Here is a 17,366-nt window from a genome sequence, read left to right as displayed (position 1 = left end):
TGTTTGAGTGGACCAAACAAGTGATGGTAAGAAGGGGCAAGATCGGGACTATATGGAGGATGATCCAATGCTTCAAATTTGAGTTTCTGGAGCGTTTCACCAGTGTCGGCAGCAGTATGCGGACGGGCACTGTCCTGCAACAACACACCTTTTGACAGCAATTCTCAGCATTTACTTCAAATTGCAGGCTGTAGCCTGGCATTAAGGAACTGTAATGTACACTGTTTATTGTGGTGTCCCTTTCCCCATAATGTTGCAGTGCTGGACCTTGTGTGTCCCAAAAAACAGTAAGCATCAGTTTTCGTGTGGGCGGCTGGGTCTCGAACTTTTTCTGGCACGGTGAATTTGGATGTTTCCATTCCATACTCTGCCGTTTACACTCTGGCTCGTAATGATGGATCCATGTCTGGTCACCAGTAATGACCCTGTCTAAGAAGTTGTTCCCTTTGGTACCATAGTGATCCAAATGTTGTTTGCAGGTGTCCAAGCGTGTTTGTTTATGCAAGTGTGTGAGTTGTTTTGGAACCCATCTTGAACAAACTTTATGAAATCCAAGTCTGTTGTGGATGATTTCGTAGGCAGAACAGCGACTAATTTGGAGACAATATGCCACTTCGTCAATAGTTAATCGCCTGTCTAAGAGAATCATTTCACGCAAACGCTCAATGGTTTCTTCATTTGTGGCAGTAAACAGTCATCTGGCTCCTTCATTGTGCGCAGCACTTGTGCGACCATTTCGGAATTTTTCAATCCATTCGCAGACACTCCGTTGTGGCAAAACACTGTTCCCGTACTGCACCGAAAGTCTTCAACGATACGCCTTCCGACGTTGCCCTTTTTTGGTGCAAATAGACAGCAGAGCAGCCATGATTAACAGCACAGCAGTGATAATGAAACTAACCTAGCAGCTTGAAAATTGCAAAGATATAAGCATGCATCATCAATGTAAAACGACAGTAGTAACAAAATAAACAAAAATATAACTAAATTGCAGATAATAATTGACTTAGCCTTGTAATCCATAATTTTCCTCTCCTTTTGGTGTGCCATGCAGCCTGGCGAGCAGCAGGAGTGGCGCTGTCTACAATTGACACAGGTGGGAGGAGGGGCACATGGAACATTCGGATGCAGCAGACATTTGCAATCTCAACATGTAGTGGTGGAATTGCACCAGGAGAACATGTGCCTGAATTTTCACAACTTAAAGCACCACACAGGGGGAGGGACATATGGTTTTAAATCATATTGGTGTACCATCACCCTCAAATGCCAGGATGAATGTGCCTTGCAGTGGTTGCCGGAACATGCCCACATCTGACAGTCCGACGAATGGCGGCACAGACTGGCATTGTTTTAAGAGTCCCCGATCTATACACCTGACTCCAGCAACCACTGATGGTTCTACTTCTCTATTCTTAACATTACCACCATCAGTCAGAGAGTCTGTGCAGCTTAAAGGACATTACAAATGCAGGGAGCATTACCTACTGCTGATATGACAGAAGAGAAATATGAACTGATAAGTGATAATACAGGTTTCATAATTGGAAGCTGAAAAGATGACATGAAAAAGTTATAACATCCTTCAGAGAAGAATAATCCAAACTCACCCATGCCCCAGTCAATGCCTTCTTCTTCCTCACGTTCCTTGCGTTTTTTCTCCTCCATTTCACGCATATATTCCTCTTTGTCTCGTTCCTCCTGTTCCATTCTCCGCTTTTCTCGCAGTTCCGTCACAGTTAACTCTGATTCTTGCTCTTGATCCGTATCTGGTCCCTGAAGAATAAACATCCTAGTGCTGTTGCCAAATTTCAGCAGATGACCAACCTGCAAAACATAATAGTAATTTTTCCTTCTACTCTTGTGTATTACAAACAAGAGCCACAACACAAAATGAGCTTGGCAGTAATTTCAGTAGTCCAGTACATGTGATCACAATACACAGACGTGAAGAACTTCAGAATGGTCAACTTGTACACATCACATTGACCTCATAACTCATAGTCAAACTAAAGGCTGATCTAGTAATACAAGGTATGTTTTTTTTTAAGTAAATACAAGTTTGAAATAAAAATAAAGCAAGAAGACTTTTCCTAGCATTTTTTTTTACATGAAAACCTGTATTTTAATCTACTTTTCCACATAATTCCCACCAATATTAAGGCATTTTTGTATCATACAACCAGCTTTGAATACAATATTTACATAAATCAGCTGCCTAAGCATAACTTTCAATAGTTTAAACATTTTGTAGCAATTGCATAAACCACAATTCTTGACACTTATGAGTGATGGGGTGATATGGCAATGAGTGAGAGTTTTCAAAGATGGTCGTATGAATGTGCATGATGAGGAATAAAGTAGGTGACAGTCGTTACTGACCACTTGATGCAGAAATCTGATGAAGAAAGGAGACAGAACAGATGCTTTATAATTTTGACATCATGTGATGAGTTTCCTCAAAGGGCATAACGTGTGTGTTATGTAACTGTTACAGAAAATGCAAATTATTGAAAGTTATGCTCAGGTAGCAGATTTCTATAAGGATGGTGCTTGAAGTTTGTGCCTGGTGGGTATTACATAGAAAAGTATATTAAAGTTGTGGGCTTTCATGCAAAAATGAAATTGCTAAGAAAAGTCTACTTGTTTTACTTTTAATTCAACATGGTATGTACTTAAAAAAATAAAAACCATGCCTCATATGCAATATCCCCTACACATAAGTGAAAAGGGAAACTTACTACAAAATTATCACAAGAAGATTATGACACACATTATGCAAAAACAAAACTCTTATGACACACATTTGTTGGTCACACACACCTAGACTTTTTTGTCACACAGCTCCTTAACCTGTACAACTGAACAACTGCTTAACAGCAAAGCAACTTTTCTATGAGTATTTACAAGGAGCATGCTACAGACAGTGATTCTAATATTAAAACAAGAGCATGAAAGTCCCCCACACACCAACCAGAATCAAAGAGATTTTCAAACATTATTACCAGCTAAAGATTTTTCCTTAGGTACAACTTGGAAACCCATATGGAGTAACCATACATAAGAGTCATTATGCTGTATTCCACAAGGAAGTGCTGAGCGCGTGGGGGCAAGATATCACGAGAGTAATCTGAAGCAGCTGTTACAGGATTTAAATGCCCCAACACCATGTGAACTGTCACAATGGCACTTCACTAGGACATCCTGTGGGCTGATAGGGTTGATATGCCCTAAAGAAGTTATTGCAGTGACCTGCAGCAAGAAATCACACCTGCACAATGTTCAAATGTTTTATGCATACATTATGGAGATTTATGCTCACCACAACTATGAATGTACTGCTGTGGTGTTTCACTAAAGACGAGACCACCACATTTAGAGCACAAGCAGATATTCTATCAAAATACTGTCTCATTATAAATGTGTTTCATTTGTAATGCGGCTTGAATGTCCAGCTATTTCTTGTGCACCAAGCAGCACAAAAATAATGGCTGAAGATGACTGTGAGAAGAAGGAAGATGAAGGTACACACAGACTGTTGACACAGTACCATTGCTGGAACTGATAAGTCCCTTTAACTCCTAAAGTTTTATTTTGTATACTGCATCACCACTTGCATAAGTAATAGTGTTCGTAATTTATCCGTCCAAGAAATAAGCGGAGGACAGGTGGGTTGGCTATGGTCTTGTCAAAGGAATGATTTTGGCATTTTCCCTAAGAGAGTCAGGAATATCATGGAGAAACCACAGTGCATGAAGTTCCAGGCTTCCAAATCTAAGACCAGTGTCTTTATAAATGCACCATCTCCTTCAGTTATATTTGGCGTACAATGCTGTTATGATTGTACATACTCAGAACAAGACAGCTTGACAATTAAATGATTGTACAGTTTTATTTAGTCTTTCAACAGCTATAATGCACACTTGCAAATGACTTAGGCTCATGGCCATGCTGCCACACCTCTGTTAAATCTCAAAGTCTTTTCCTCATGTCTGTCAACATGCTCCCATAATGAATGAAATGTTTAGCTCAAAAAATTGTGAGACATTCACATTATGCACTACCAATCTTGGGTGTATATTTATCTTCAAAAAGTGTCATATTGTGAATGTATATTGTAATGTTGAAGAGATGTCTTGTTGTTTGTTGTTGTGGTCTTCAGTCGTGAGACTGGTTTGATGCAGCTGTCCATGCTATTCTATCCTGTGCAAGCTTCTTCATCTCCCAGTACCTACTGCAACCTACACCCTTCTGAATCTGCTTAGTGTATTCATCTCTTGGTCTCCCTCTACGATTTTTACCCTCCACGCTGCCCTCCAATACTAAATTGGTGATCCCTTGATGCCTCAGAACATGTCCTACCAACCGATCCCTTCTTCTGGTCAAGTTGTGCCACAAACTTCTCTTCTCCCCAATCCTATTCAGTACCTCCTCATTAGTTATGTGATCTACCCATCTAATCTTCAGCATTCTTCTGTAGCACCACATTTCGAAAGCTTCTATTCTCTTCTTGTCCAAACTATTTACCGTCCATGTTTCACTTCCATACATGGCTACACTCCATACAAATACTTTCAGAAATGACTTCCTCACACTTAAATCTATACTCGATGTTAACAAATTTCTCTTCTTCAGAAACGCTTTCCTTGCCATTGCCAGTCTACATTTTATATCCTCTCTACTTCGACCATCATCAGTTATTTTGCTCCCCAAATAGCAAAACTCCTTTACTACTTTAAGTGTCTCATTTCCTAATCTAATACCCTGAACATCACCCGACTTAATTCGACTACATTCCATTATCCTTGTTTTGCCTTTGTTGATGTTCATCTTATATCCTCCCTTCAAGACACCATCCATTCCGTTCAACTACTCTTCCAAGACCTTTGCTGTCTCTGACAGAATTACAATGTCATCGGCGAACCTCAAAGTTTTTATTTCTTCTCCATTGATATTAATACCTACTCTAAATTTTTCTTTTGTTTCCTTTACTGCTTGCTCAATATACAGATTGAATAACATCGGGGATAGGCTACAACCCTGTCTCACTCCCTTCCCAACCACTGCTTCCCTTTCATGTCCCTCGACTCTTATAACTGCCATCTGGTTTCTGTACAAATTGTAAATAGCCTTTCGCTCCCTGTATTTTACCCCTGCCACCCTCAGAATTTGAAAGAGAGTATTCCAGTCAACATTGTCAAAAGCTTTCTCTAAGTCTACAAATGCTAGAAACGTAGGTTTGCCTTTCCTTAATCTTTCTTGTAAGATAAGTCGTAAGGTCAGTCTTGCCTCACGTGTTCCAGTATTTCTACGGAATCCAAACTGATCTTCCCCGAGGTCGGCTTCTATCAGTTTTTCCATTCGTCTGTAAAGAATTCGTGTTAGTATTTTGCAGCTGTGGCTTATTAAACTGATTGTTCGGTAACTCTCACATCTGTCAAATCCTGCTTTCTTTGGGATTGGAATTATTACATTCTTCTTGAAGTCTGAGGGTATTTCGCCTGTTTCATACATCTTGCTCACCAGATGGTAGAGTTTTGTCAGGACTGGCTCTCCCAAGGCCGTCAGTAGTTCCAATGGAATGTTGTCTACTCCGGGGGCCTTGTTTCGACTCGGGTCTTTGAGTGCTCTGTCAAACTCTTCACGCAGTATCGTATCTCCCATTTCATCTTCATCTACATCCTCTTCCATTTCCATAATATTGTCCTCAAGTACATTGCCCTTGTATAGACCCTCTATATACTCCTTCCACCTTTCTGCTTTCCCTTCTTTGCTTTGAACTGGGTTTCCATCAGAGCTCTTGATGTTCATACAAGTGGTTCTCTTATCTCCAAAGGTCTCTTTAATTTTCCTATAGGCAGTAACTATCTTACCCCTAATGAGATAAGCCTCTACATCCTTACATTTGTCCTCTAGCCATCCCTGCTTAGCCATTTTGCACTTCCTGTCGATCTCATTTTTGAGACGTTTGTATTCCTTTTTGCCTGCTTCATTTACTGCATTTTTATATTTTCTCCTTTCATCAATTAAATTCAATATTTCTTCTGTTACCCAAGGATTTCTACTAGCCCTCGTCTTTTTACCTACTTGATCCTCTGCTGCCTTCACTACTTCATCCCTCAAAGCTACCCATTCTTCTTCTACTGTATTTCTTTCCCCCATTCCTGTCAATTGTTCCCTTATGCTCTCCCTGAAACTCTGTACAACCTCTGGTTCTTTCAGTTTATCCAGGTCCCATCTCCTTAAATTCCCACCTTTTTGCAGTTTCTTCAGTTTTAATCTACAGGTCATAACCAATAGATTGTGGTCAGAGTCTGCATCTGCCCCTGGAAATGTCTTACAATTTAAAATCTGGTTCCTAAATCTCTGTCTTACCATTATATAATCTATCTGATACCTTTTAGTATCTCCAGGGTTCTTCCACGTATACAACCTTCTATCATGATTCTTAAACCAAGTGTTAGCTATGATTAAGTTGTGCTCTGTGCAAAATTCTACCAGGCGGCTTCCTCTTTCATTTCTTGGCCCCAATCCATATTCACCTACTACATTTCCTTCTCTCCCTTTTCCTACACTCGAATTCCAGTAACCCATGACTATTAAATTTTCGTCTCCCTTCACTATATGAATAATTTCTTTTATTTCATCATACATTTCTTCAATTTCTTCGTCACCTGCAGAGCTAGTTGGCATATAAACCTGTACTACTGTAGTAGGTGTGGGCTTCGTATCTATCTTGGCCACAATAATGCGTTCACTAAGCTGTTTGTAGTAGCTTACCCGCGTTCCTATTTTCCTATTCATTATTAAACCTACTCCTACATTACCCCTATTTGACTTTGTGTTTATAACCCTGTAGTCACCTGACCAGAATTCTTGTTCCTCCTGCCACCGAACTTGATGTCTTATAGGACAATAATGAAGGAAATCTGCTACCATCCACAACTGGAGGAAGTTTATTTAAAACGTGACTTGTTTTGGACTTATGCCCATCTGCATGTGATTACAGTTAGAATTGTCTTTACACATTTCAGTATCAGAGTTCAATACAGAATGTTTCAGCCACTGATTATTGCATTTTAAGTGGTATTAGCTTCAAATAAATATTCTGGAGTTAAATTTTTAATTACCATTTGGATACTTGATCTATACTGAACTTCAACACAGACTACCACGGACCTTGCCATCGGTGGGGTGGCTTGCGTGCCTCAGTAATACAGGTAGAAGTACCATAGGTACACCCACAACAGAGGGGTATCCATCGAGAGGCCAGGCAGAACTATGGTTCCTGAAGTGGGCTAGCAGCTATTTCAGAAGCTGAAGGGGGCAGCAGTCTGGATGATTGACTGCTCTGCACTTGTAACATCAAACCATAATGTCCTTGCTGTGGTGATACTGTGAACGACTGAAAGCAAGGGGAAACCTACTGTCATAATTTTTCACGAGGGCATGCTGTTCTACCGTATGGTTAAATGATGACTGCATTGTCTTGCGTAAAATATTCCTGAGGTAAAACAGTTCCCCATTTGGATCTCCGGCAGGGACAACTCAGGAGGAGATCACCACCAGGAGAAGCAAACATGGCAGTCTACGAATCAGATCATGGAATGTTAGATCCCTTAATCAGGCAAGTTAGAAAATTTGAAAAGGGAAGTGGATAGGCTGAAGTTAGATATAATGGGAATTAGAGAAATTCGTGGCAGGAGTGACAGGGTTTCTGGTCAGGTGAATACGGGTTTGTAAATACCAGATCAAATAGGGATAATGCAGGAGTAGGTTTAATAACGAATAGGAAAATAGGAATGGGAGTAAGCTACTACAGACAGCATAGCGAATGCAATCTTGTAGTGAAAATAGACACTTAACTCACACCCACCACAGTAGTGTATATGCCAACTAGCTCTGCAGATGATGGGGAGGTTGAAGAAATGAAGAATCAAAGAAGTGGATAATGAGAGAAAATAAATTATTCAGATGGTTAAGGGAGACGAAAATTTAATTGCAGAGAGGAACTAGAATTTGATAGCAGGAAAAGGAAGAGAAGGAAGAAACAATAGGTGAATATGGACTGGGGGAAAGAAATCAAAGAGAAAGCCGCCTAGTAGAATTTTGTACAGAGTACAATCTAATCATCGATAACACTTGATTTAAGAAACATGAAAGAAGATTGTACACAAGGAAGAGACCTGGAGTAACACGAAGGTTCCAGATTGATTGTATAATGGTAAGACAGAGATTTCAAAACCAGATTTTAAATTGTAAGACATTTCCAGGGACAGATGTGGACTCTGACCACAATGTATTGGTTATGAAATGTAAATTGAAGCAGAAGAAATTGCCAAAAGGTAGGAAATTAAGAACATGGGACCTGGATATGCTGCAAGAACCAGAGGATGTTGAAAGTTTCGGAAAGAGCATTAGGCAACAGATGACGAGAACTGAGGATAGGCACACAAGAGACGATGAATGGGTAGCTTTAAGAGATAAAATAGTGATAGCAGCAAAGGATCAAATGGGTTAAAAAGACCAAGCCTAGTAAAAATCCTTGGATAATACATGACCAGGTGAAAGGAAACACAAATGTCTAAAAAATGAGATTGACAGAAAGTGAGCCAAATGGCTAAGTGGAAATTGGCTAGAGGGCAAATGTAAATACACTACTGGCCATTAAAATTGCTACACCACGAAGATGACGTGCTACAGAAGCGAAATTTAACCGACAGGAAGAAGATGCTGTGATATGCAAATGATTAGCTTTTCAGAGCATTCACACAAGGTTGGCGCTGGTGGCGACACCTACAACATGCTGACATGAGGAAAGTTTCCAACTGATTTCTCATACACAAACAGCAGTTGACCGGCATTGCCTGGTGAAATGTTGTGATGCCTTGTGTAAGGAGGAGAAATGCGTACCATCACGTTTCCAACTTTGATAAAGGTCGGATTGCAGCCTATCACGATTGCAGTTTATCGTATCGCGACATTGCTGCTCACATTGGTCGAGATCCAATGACTGTTAGCAGAATATGGAATAGGTGGGAGTAATACGGAACGCCGTGCTGGATCCCAACGGCCTCATATCACTTGCAGTCGAGATGACAGGCATCTTATCCACATGGCTGTAATGGATCGTGCAGCCACGTCTATATCCCTGAGTCAACAGATGGGGGCTTCTGCAAGACAACAACCATCTGCACGAACAGTTTGACAACATTTGCAGTAGCAAGGACTATCAGCTCGGAGACCAAGGCTGTGATTACCCTTGTCGCTGCATCACAGACAGGAACGCCTACGATGGTATACTCAACGACGAACCTGGGTGCACGAATGGCAAAACGTCATTTTTTGGGATGAATCCAGGTTCTGCTTACAGCATCATGATGGTCGCATCCATGTTTGGCGACATCACGGTGAACGCACATTAGAAGCGTGTATTCGTCATCGCCATACTGGTGTATCACCCGGTGTGATGGTATGGGGTGCCATTGGTTACAAGTCTCGATCACCTCTTGTTCGCATTGATGGCACTTTCAACAGTGGACGTTACATTTCAGATGTGTTACGAACCGTGGCTCTACCCTTCATTCGATCCCTGCGAAACCCTACATTTCAGCAGGATAATGCACGACCTCATGTTGTAGGTCCTGTACGGGCCTTTCTGGATACAGAAAATGTTCGACTGCTGCCCTGGCCAGCACATTATCCAGATCTCTCACCAATTGAAAACGTCTGGTCAATGGTGGCCGAACAACTGGCTCGTCACAATACGCCAGTCACTACTCTCGATGAATTGTGGTATCGTGTTGAAGCTGCATGGACAACTGTACCTGTACACACCATCCAAGCTCTGTTTGACTCAATGCCCAGGCGTATCAAGGCCGTTATCACAGCCAGAGGTGGTTGTTCTGGGTACTGATTTCTCAGGATCTATGCACCCAAATTGCGTGAAAATGTAAATCAAATGTCAGTTATAGTATAATATATTTGTCAATGAATACCCGTTTATCATCTGCATTTCTTCTTGGTGTAGCAATTTTAATGGCTAGTAGTATATTTCGGAGCATATTTCACTATGGAAAAGATACTGTCTACAGGAAAACTAAAGAGGCCATCGGAGAAAAGAGAAGCTACTGTACAAATATCAACACCTCATATGGAAAACCAATCCTAACCAAACAAAGCTGAAATGTGAAAGGATTATATAGAGAGTCTACACAAGGGAAACAAACTTGAAAGCAATACGTAGAAAGGGAAGAGGACATAGATGAAGATGATATGGGAGATACAAGACTGCAACAAACATTTGACAGAGCACTGAAAGACCTAAGTCAAAACAATGTCCCAGGAGTAGACACATTCTGTCAGAACTACTGGTGACTTTCGGAGAGCCAGTCATGACAAAATTATTCCATCTGGTGTGCAAGGCACACAAACAGGCAAAATATCCTCAGACTTCAGGAAGAATTCCAAAGAAATCAGGTGTTGACAGGTGTGAAAATTAGCAAATTATCTGTTTAATAAGTCACGGTTGCAAAATAGTAACTTGAATTCTTTTATCCATTAGCGCCGGAATTAATTTTTTCGTGATTTTTTTTTAAAAAAAAAAGTGTTATTATGTCTGTAAAAGGCATAAATTACACAACAGAGTTGTTTTGACGAAAGTCATTACCGCCATTAGCGAGATATTTGATGTTGCCATGTGGTAACTCTAGGTGCTTACACTACCTAAGTTTATATGGTTTGCAACTTCAACTAAATAAGTAGGTTATTGAAATTTCTTATTACATACACAAGTTTTGTGCAAATTTATTATTCGGTCTTCATCATACAATTGATACTTTACAACACAGTACAATTAATAATCAAAAATCAAACCTTAAACCCAGCATTATTTTACACGAAATGGAATAAAACAGTCAATACACAGTCCCACATTGCACTTTCAATACATTGTTCTCACAATAGATTTACAGTCCTTGTGTGCACACCTTTTCTTCTTCTTTCCTTCTGTGTGCTGGACGAGGTGGTCAGTCGTATCAAACTTAATTGAATATGATATGCAGCTGTCGGAACATGCCCTTGATGCAGATGGTCTCGCAGCTCCTTTTGGTAAAGCTTGGTGTCTTTGCAAGTACACTGCTGCTACTTCTCTCTTGAAATCAAGCTGAGAGATAGTTTGGTTTCTTGCTTTATTATACAAAATCCAACTGTTTTGTATGGCGACATCTAACATCCATGTAAAGAGACACCAGTACCATTTGTAGCTTCTTACTGCATGCTCGATTCTGAACCATCTGATCAGTACCTCACATGTATGTATTATAATTGGCTACCAGTTTTGGTCTGGGAATCATTATATTCGCTTTTTTAGTTGCGAGAATCTCTTGACTTGGGCAACTTCTTGTGCACCACATGAAGAAGAGATCATTGTGATAACTGAGTTGTCCAGCCACTGCACATACAATAAAAATCATTCTTCTCTATTCGGATCTGGGGCCTCAACAAACACATCACCTTCAATATCATCATTATGAAGAATCTCCAGCACCTCAGCAAGCGAGAAACCCCTTCTAAAACAAAAAAGAGAAAATTTGACCTTTTACTGAGTACAAGCACCTAGCGTTGCCATACGGCAACACCGACATTCAAATGGCCTAAATGAACGTAATTTATTTCACAGTAATCAGTAACCTCCAAAAAAATAAATATTTGAGTATTTGAAGCACAACCATACTAAAAAACCAAATTATATATCGTAAGTTATTGTGTAAAACATACTTACTCGAACTTATACTACATTTTACTTCGTCATTCAGCAAACGACGACTTCCAATACTGCTTACGCTGCAGAATTTAAATGTATTGTTGAAACTGTTGCATTGTCGTGATCTTTACAGTCTTTCAGAACGGAATCCAGTGCTGCCAACACTCTCGCTTCATTGATGTCGTGGAATCAACTATTTTAAAAAAGTGTTACAAACGTTGCCATATGGCAACGCACAGCGCTAATGGGTTAAAGGAGAAAGGAAAAACTGGTAGAAGCTGAAATGTAGGAACATGTGAAGCGATATGGACCCTACAACTTTAGAGGATACATTAAGAAAAGCATTTGTAGACTTCAAGAAAGCTTTTGACAATGTTAATTTCAATACTCTCCCTGAAATTATGAAGGTAGAAAGGGTGAAATACAGGTAGTGAAAGGCTATTTAGAACTAACTTGTGCAGAAATCAGGTGGCAGTTATAGAGGTGAGGGGCACGAAAGGGAAGCAGCAGTTGAGAAGGGAGTGAGACAAGGCTGCAGCCTATCCCAAATTTTACCAAACCAAAGAAAACTTTGGAGTACGAATTAAAACACAAAGGAACTACAGACATTGGCTGAGAGCAGGCATTGATTGAAATCAGTGGAGATTGAAATCAGTGCGCCAGACCGGGATTCGAGCCCGGATCTCCTGCTTACGAGGCAGGTGCTCTGACCATTGAGCCACCCGGACACCTCCCATCAGACACAAATTTTCAACTTATCCACACACTTCTACTGTAAGGCCCTTGCCCATTATCCTAATTATTCATGGCATTTCACTGATTCCCCGTAAGAGTTCGAGCCTGGCACGCCTCTGCATTGAAGAGACCACTGACCATCTCACTTATTTAAGAGGTACACTCCTCTGACTGCTTGTTTTAAATAAATGTATTTTAGTTATCTCTTTCATCTTCTTTGGGAAGTTGTTATAAAATTGTAATCCCTTAAAGAAAATACAGGGTATCCCAAAAAGAATGACCCAATTTCAAATGGAATTATTTATTAGGAAGGAGAGCTTAACACCAGCAAATTGCATACTAAGTTACTCAGAGAAGACAGAAGTTTATAAAAATCCATCAAAAATGTTCAATATGTCCTCCACTGGTTGCACAAATGACATCTAGCCAATAGCCGAATACATCCCAAACTGAGTGTAAGGTGTCTTCTGTCTCTGAAGCTACAGCAACTGATATTCTGGTTTTTAGTTCATCGATGTCACGATGTAAGGGAGGAATGTAAACACATTGTTTAACATACCCCCACAGGAAGAAATCACACGGTGTTAAGTCAGGGGACCTTAGAAGGCCAAGAGTGTAAAGCCTGGTCTTGCAGTCCTGTACGCCCTATCCAATGTTGAGGTATGTTGGCATAGAGGAAACTGCACACATTGTTGTGCCAGTGCAGTTGTGCTACAAAGAACAAGCAACGCAGATGACAAGGGACAACACAGAACAAGAAAGACACAGACAAGGACAAGAAAACAAGGAATTAAAAGCAGACAGAGTTCTACAGTGGTTGGCTGATCATGGAAACAAAAAATAGGAAAAGCCAACTGCTGAGAGACACTAAAAAACACCAATCTAAAACCGTAGGCCAAAGGCCACACTCAACACAAAAAAAGTGACAAACCCTCAGATCGAGCGATAGAAGCCTGCTGCACGAATAAAACTCAAAACAAGAATGCCATTGCAGCGCCATCTGTTAAAAGTGAAGGGAGTGTATCAGGAAGTGCAAACGTCTGCCTGAGCACAGTTAAAAGCGGACAGGCCAACAAGATGTGGACCACGGTCAACGCCGATCCACAGCGACATAGAGGTGGGTCATCGTGGCACAATAAATGACAGTGTGTCAGCCAGGTGTGGCCAATGCGCAGCCGGCAGAGAACAACAGAGTCCCTGTGAGAGGAGTGCCACACACCAGTCGTCTCACTGATGACCCGAAGTTTGTTGGGGGAAGGCGGGTGCGCCATTCATCACTCCAGGTACCGAGGACCTTCTGCCGCAAAACTGACTGGAGATCACACTACGAAAGACCGATCTCCAGGGTTTGTGCATCGGCAGCCTGTTTGGCCAGCATGTCAACCCGTTCATAACCTGGGATGCTGACATGACCCGGGGTCCACACAAAGACCACGGAGCGGCTGCAACGGGTAAAGGTATGGAGGGATACCTGGATAGCCATCACCAGACGAGAGCGAGGAAAACACTGGTCGACAGCTCGTAAACTGCTCAGGGAGTCACTACAGATAACAAAGGACTCACCTGATCAGGAGCAGATATACTCTAGGGCACGAGAGATGGCGACGAGCTCTGCAGTGAAAACACTGCAGCCTTCCAGCAATGAGCATTGTTCGGATTGTCCCCCAAGAGTGAAAGCATACCCAACTGGAACAGCAACTGTCGAAGCGTCGGTATAGACTACGGCAGAGGCGGGAAACACGGCAAGGATGGAAAGAAAGAAAGCATCGGCGGAGGGCTGCGAGGGACCGAGTCTTTCAGGCCTCGTGCCAAATCGAGCTGAAGGCAAGGGCGGGGCACACACCACGGGGGTAGACATAGATGGGCCCAGAAAAGAGGTGGGAGAGGGAAAAACTCAAGCCCAGTGAGAAGAGCCTGGACACAGACCGCAATCATACACTCTGACCGGAGCCGCCATTCTGGAAGATGGGCAACCGAGTTGGGGAACAGCAGATGATAATTTGGATGCCTGGGCAAGCTAAAAACGTGTGCAGCATACGTGGCAAGCAGTCATTGGCACCGAATCTGCAATGGAGGGACACCAGCCTCCACAAGTAGGCTGTTTACAGGGCTCGTGCGGAAAGGTCAAGTTGCAAGTCGGATCCCGCAATGAAGTACGGGGCCAAGCAACTGCAACGCGGAAGGCAATGCCGAACCGTAAGCCAGGCTCCCATAACCGAGATGGGACTGTATCAACACCTGATACAGGTGGAGAAGGGTAGACTGACCGGCACCCCAGCCGGTGTGACTCAAGCAACAAAGAGCATTAAGATTCCGCCAGTATGTTTGTTTAAGCTGCCAAATATGAGGGAGCCAAGTCAACCAGGTATCAAAAAGCAAACCCAAAAACCTATGCGTCTCCACCACAGCAAGAGGTTCGCCATCAAGATAAAGCAGGGTCTCAGGGTGAACAGTACGACGTCAGCAGAAATGCATATGACGCAAGTCTCGGCGGCTCAAAACTGGAAACTGTGCGTCACGGCCCAAGACTGCGCCTTGTGGATAGTGCCCTGGAGCTGTCGTTCAGCACCTGCAATGCCAGTGGAGCTGCAGTACAGGCAAAAGTCATCAGCAGATAAAGAAGCTGATATGTACGTTCCCACAGCTGCAGCTAGCCCTTTGATAGCAACTACAAAGATGCAGACATTCAAGACAGAGCCTTGCAGAACCCCATTCTCCTGGACTCGAGAGGAACTATGGGAGGAACCGACTTGCATGCGGAAGGAATGAAGCGACAGAAAATAATGAATAAAAATTGGAAGCGGGCCCCTAAGACCCCACCCTTGAAACATGGCGAGCATGTGATGTAGCCATGTCGTATCGTATGCCTTCCGCGTGTCAAAAGAGATGGCAACCGCATGCTGACAGCAGGCAAAAGCCGTATAGGTGGTAGACTCCAGGCACACCAGATTATCAGAGGCACAGCGGCACTTACGGAACCCACCCTGAGACGCATCCAGAAGGCCCCGAGACTCGAGTAGCCAGCTCAGCCTCCGGCTCACCATGCGTTCGAGCAACTTGCACGGATCGTTGGTGAGGCTAATGGGGCAGTAGCTGTCCACCTCTGGTGGGTTCTTGCCAGGTTTCAACACAGGGGTGATGATGCTTTCCCGCCATTGGGATGGTAACTCACCCTCAACCCAGATACGGTTGAAAAGGTCGAAGAGGCGTTGCTGGCAGTTCACTGAGAGGTGTTGGAGAATCTGATAGTGGATATGATCTGGCCCGGGAGCCATATCAGGGCAAGCAGCTAGGGCACTTTGGAAATGCCACTCACTGAATGGAGCACTGTACGATTTGGGGTGGCGCATACGGGATGAAAGGCTCTGATGTTCCAACTGCTCTTTTAGGGAGCGGCGGACCAGCGGGTAATTCACAGAAGGGGAACACTGAGCATAATGCTCCGCTAAGAGGTCTGCAATTGTGTCAGAGTCAGTACCGACTGCACCATTCAGGGAAAGCCCAGGTACAATAACGGGGGTCCAATATCCATAGAGTCACCTAATCTTGAGGAAAACCTGCAATGGAGAGGTACGGATGCCAATGGTGGAGACATACCTTTCCCAGCACTCCTGCTTCCATTGGCGAATATGGCAGCGGGCTCGGGCACGGAACCGCTTGAAGGCAATGAGGTGGTCCAGTGACGGGTGCCGCTTATGACGTTAGAGGGCCTGCCTGTGATTGCGTATCGCCTCAGCAATCTCTGGTGACCACCAAGGCACAGTCCTCTGCCGAGGAGACCCAGAGGAACAGGGAATTACAGATTCTGCTGCAGAAACAATGCTGGTGGTGATCATGTGAATCACCAAATCAATAAAGTCATGAAAAAGAGGTTCAATAGTAGCAATGGAGGTGAAAGAGTCGCAGTCAGCCTTATTCAAAGCTAATCTGAGGAGGAGCCCAGGACAGTGATGCTGTGGCAGTGACAGAAAGATCAGAAAGTGGTCACTACTGCAGACGTCATACACACTCCATTGGACAAACGGTAGAAGGCCAGGGCTGCAGACCAAGAGGATGACAGCTGAGTACATGCCATGCGCCATACTGAAATGTGTGGAGGCACCATTATTTAAAAGAGAAAGGTCTAGCTGTGCGAACACTTGCTCAACGACAATGCCTTGGCGTGTTGCCACCTATCCACCCCACAAAGGGCTTTGGGCATTGAAGTCGCCCAGTAACAGAAAATATGGCGGCAGTTGGGCTATCAGCATAGCCAACACATGCTGTGGGACATCACCATCTGGTGGAAGATAGATACTGCAGACAGTAACAGCCTGTGACATCCACACCCTAACAGCGACAGCCTCTAAATGCGTTTGAAGAGGCACACACTTGCCGTAAAGAGAGTTAGCGACATAGACATAGACTCCATCAGATACCCTCTCATAAGCTGCCCGATTCTGATAAACGCCGATAGCCACAGAGGGCGGGGGTTCGCAATGCCGGAAACCAAGTTTCCTGGAAAGCAATGCCGAAGAAAGGGTGAAGGCTGATAAGTTGTTGGCAAATGGAGGAAAAATCCGCTGCAATTCCACTGGAGAATGACATTGTCCGCAGTCAAAAAAGACGTGAAGGGGCCGAGGAGGCAGATTACGCTGCTGGATCACCTGTTACCACCGACTGAGTACCTGTGTGAGCAACATCCATCATGTCTGAGGGTCCGGCGAGATCTAGTCCTCAGCGTATGCCAGAATCTCCACCTCACCCTCAGATGCAGGGAGTGGCAACTGACCCTTAACATAGACAAATGTAATGTATTGCGAATACATAGAAAGAAGGATCCTTTATTGTATGATTATATGATAGTGGAACAAACACTGGTAGCAGT

General features: G+C 43.0%; 1 protein-coding gene and 1 non-coding gene across 3 annotated transcripts in view; both read right to left on the bottom strand.

Moving 5' to 3' along the window:
- Nucleotides 1-17,366, bottom strand: part of LOC124545782 (kanadaptin) — a 278,252-nt gene that overhangs the window by 233,892 nt on the left and 26,994 nt on the right. For both annotated transcript variants that reach the window (XM_047124732.1, XM_047124738.1), the window contains exon 2: nucleotides 1,611-1,827. In XM_047124732.1, the coding sequence (XP_046980688.1) occupies nucleotides 1,611-1,827 (217 nt within the window). The remainder of the gene's footprint in view (nucleotides 1-1,610; nucleotides 1,828-17,366) is intronic.
- Nucleotides 12,418-12,492, bottom strand: Trnat-cgu. Its single transcript has one exon. It is a non-coding gene; the product is annotated as a tRNA-Thr (tRNA).

Source organism: Schistocerca americana, chromosome 1 (genome assembly GCF_021461395.2).
Source record: "Schistocerca americana isolate TAMUIC-IGC-003095 chromosome 1, iqSchAmer2.1, whole genome shotgun sequence".
Taxonomy (NCBI): domain Eukaryota; kingdom Metazoa; phylum Arthropoda; class Insecta; order Orthoptera; family Acrididae; genus Schistocerca; species Schistocerca americana.
The sequence above is the reverse complement of the archived record's forward strand: the minus strand, read 5'-3'. Positions and strand labels throughout refer to the sequence as shown.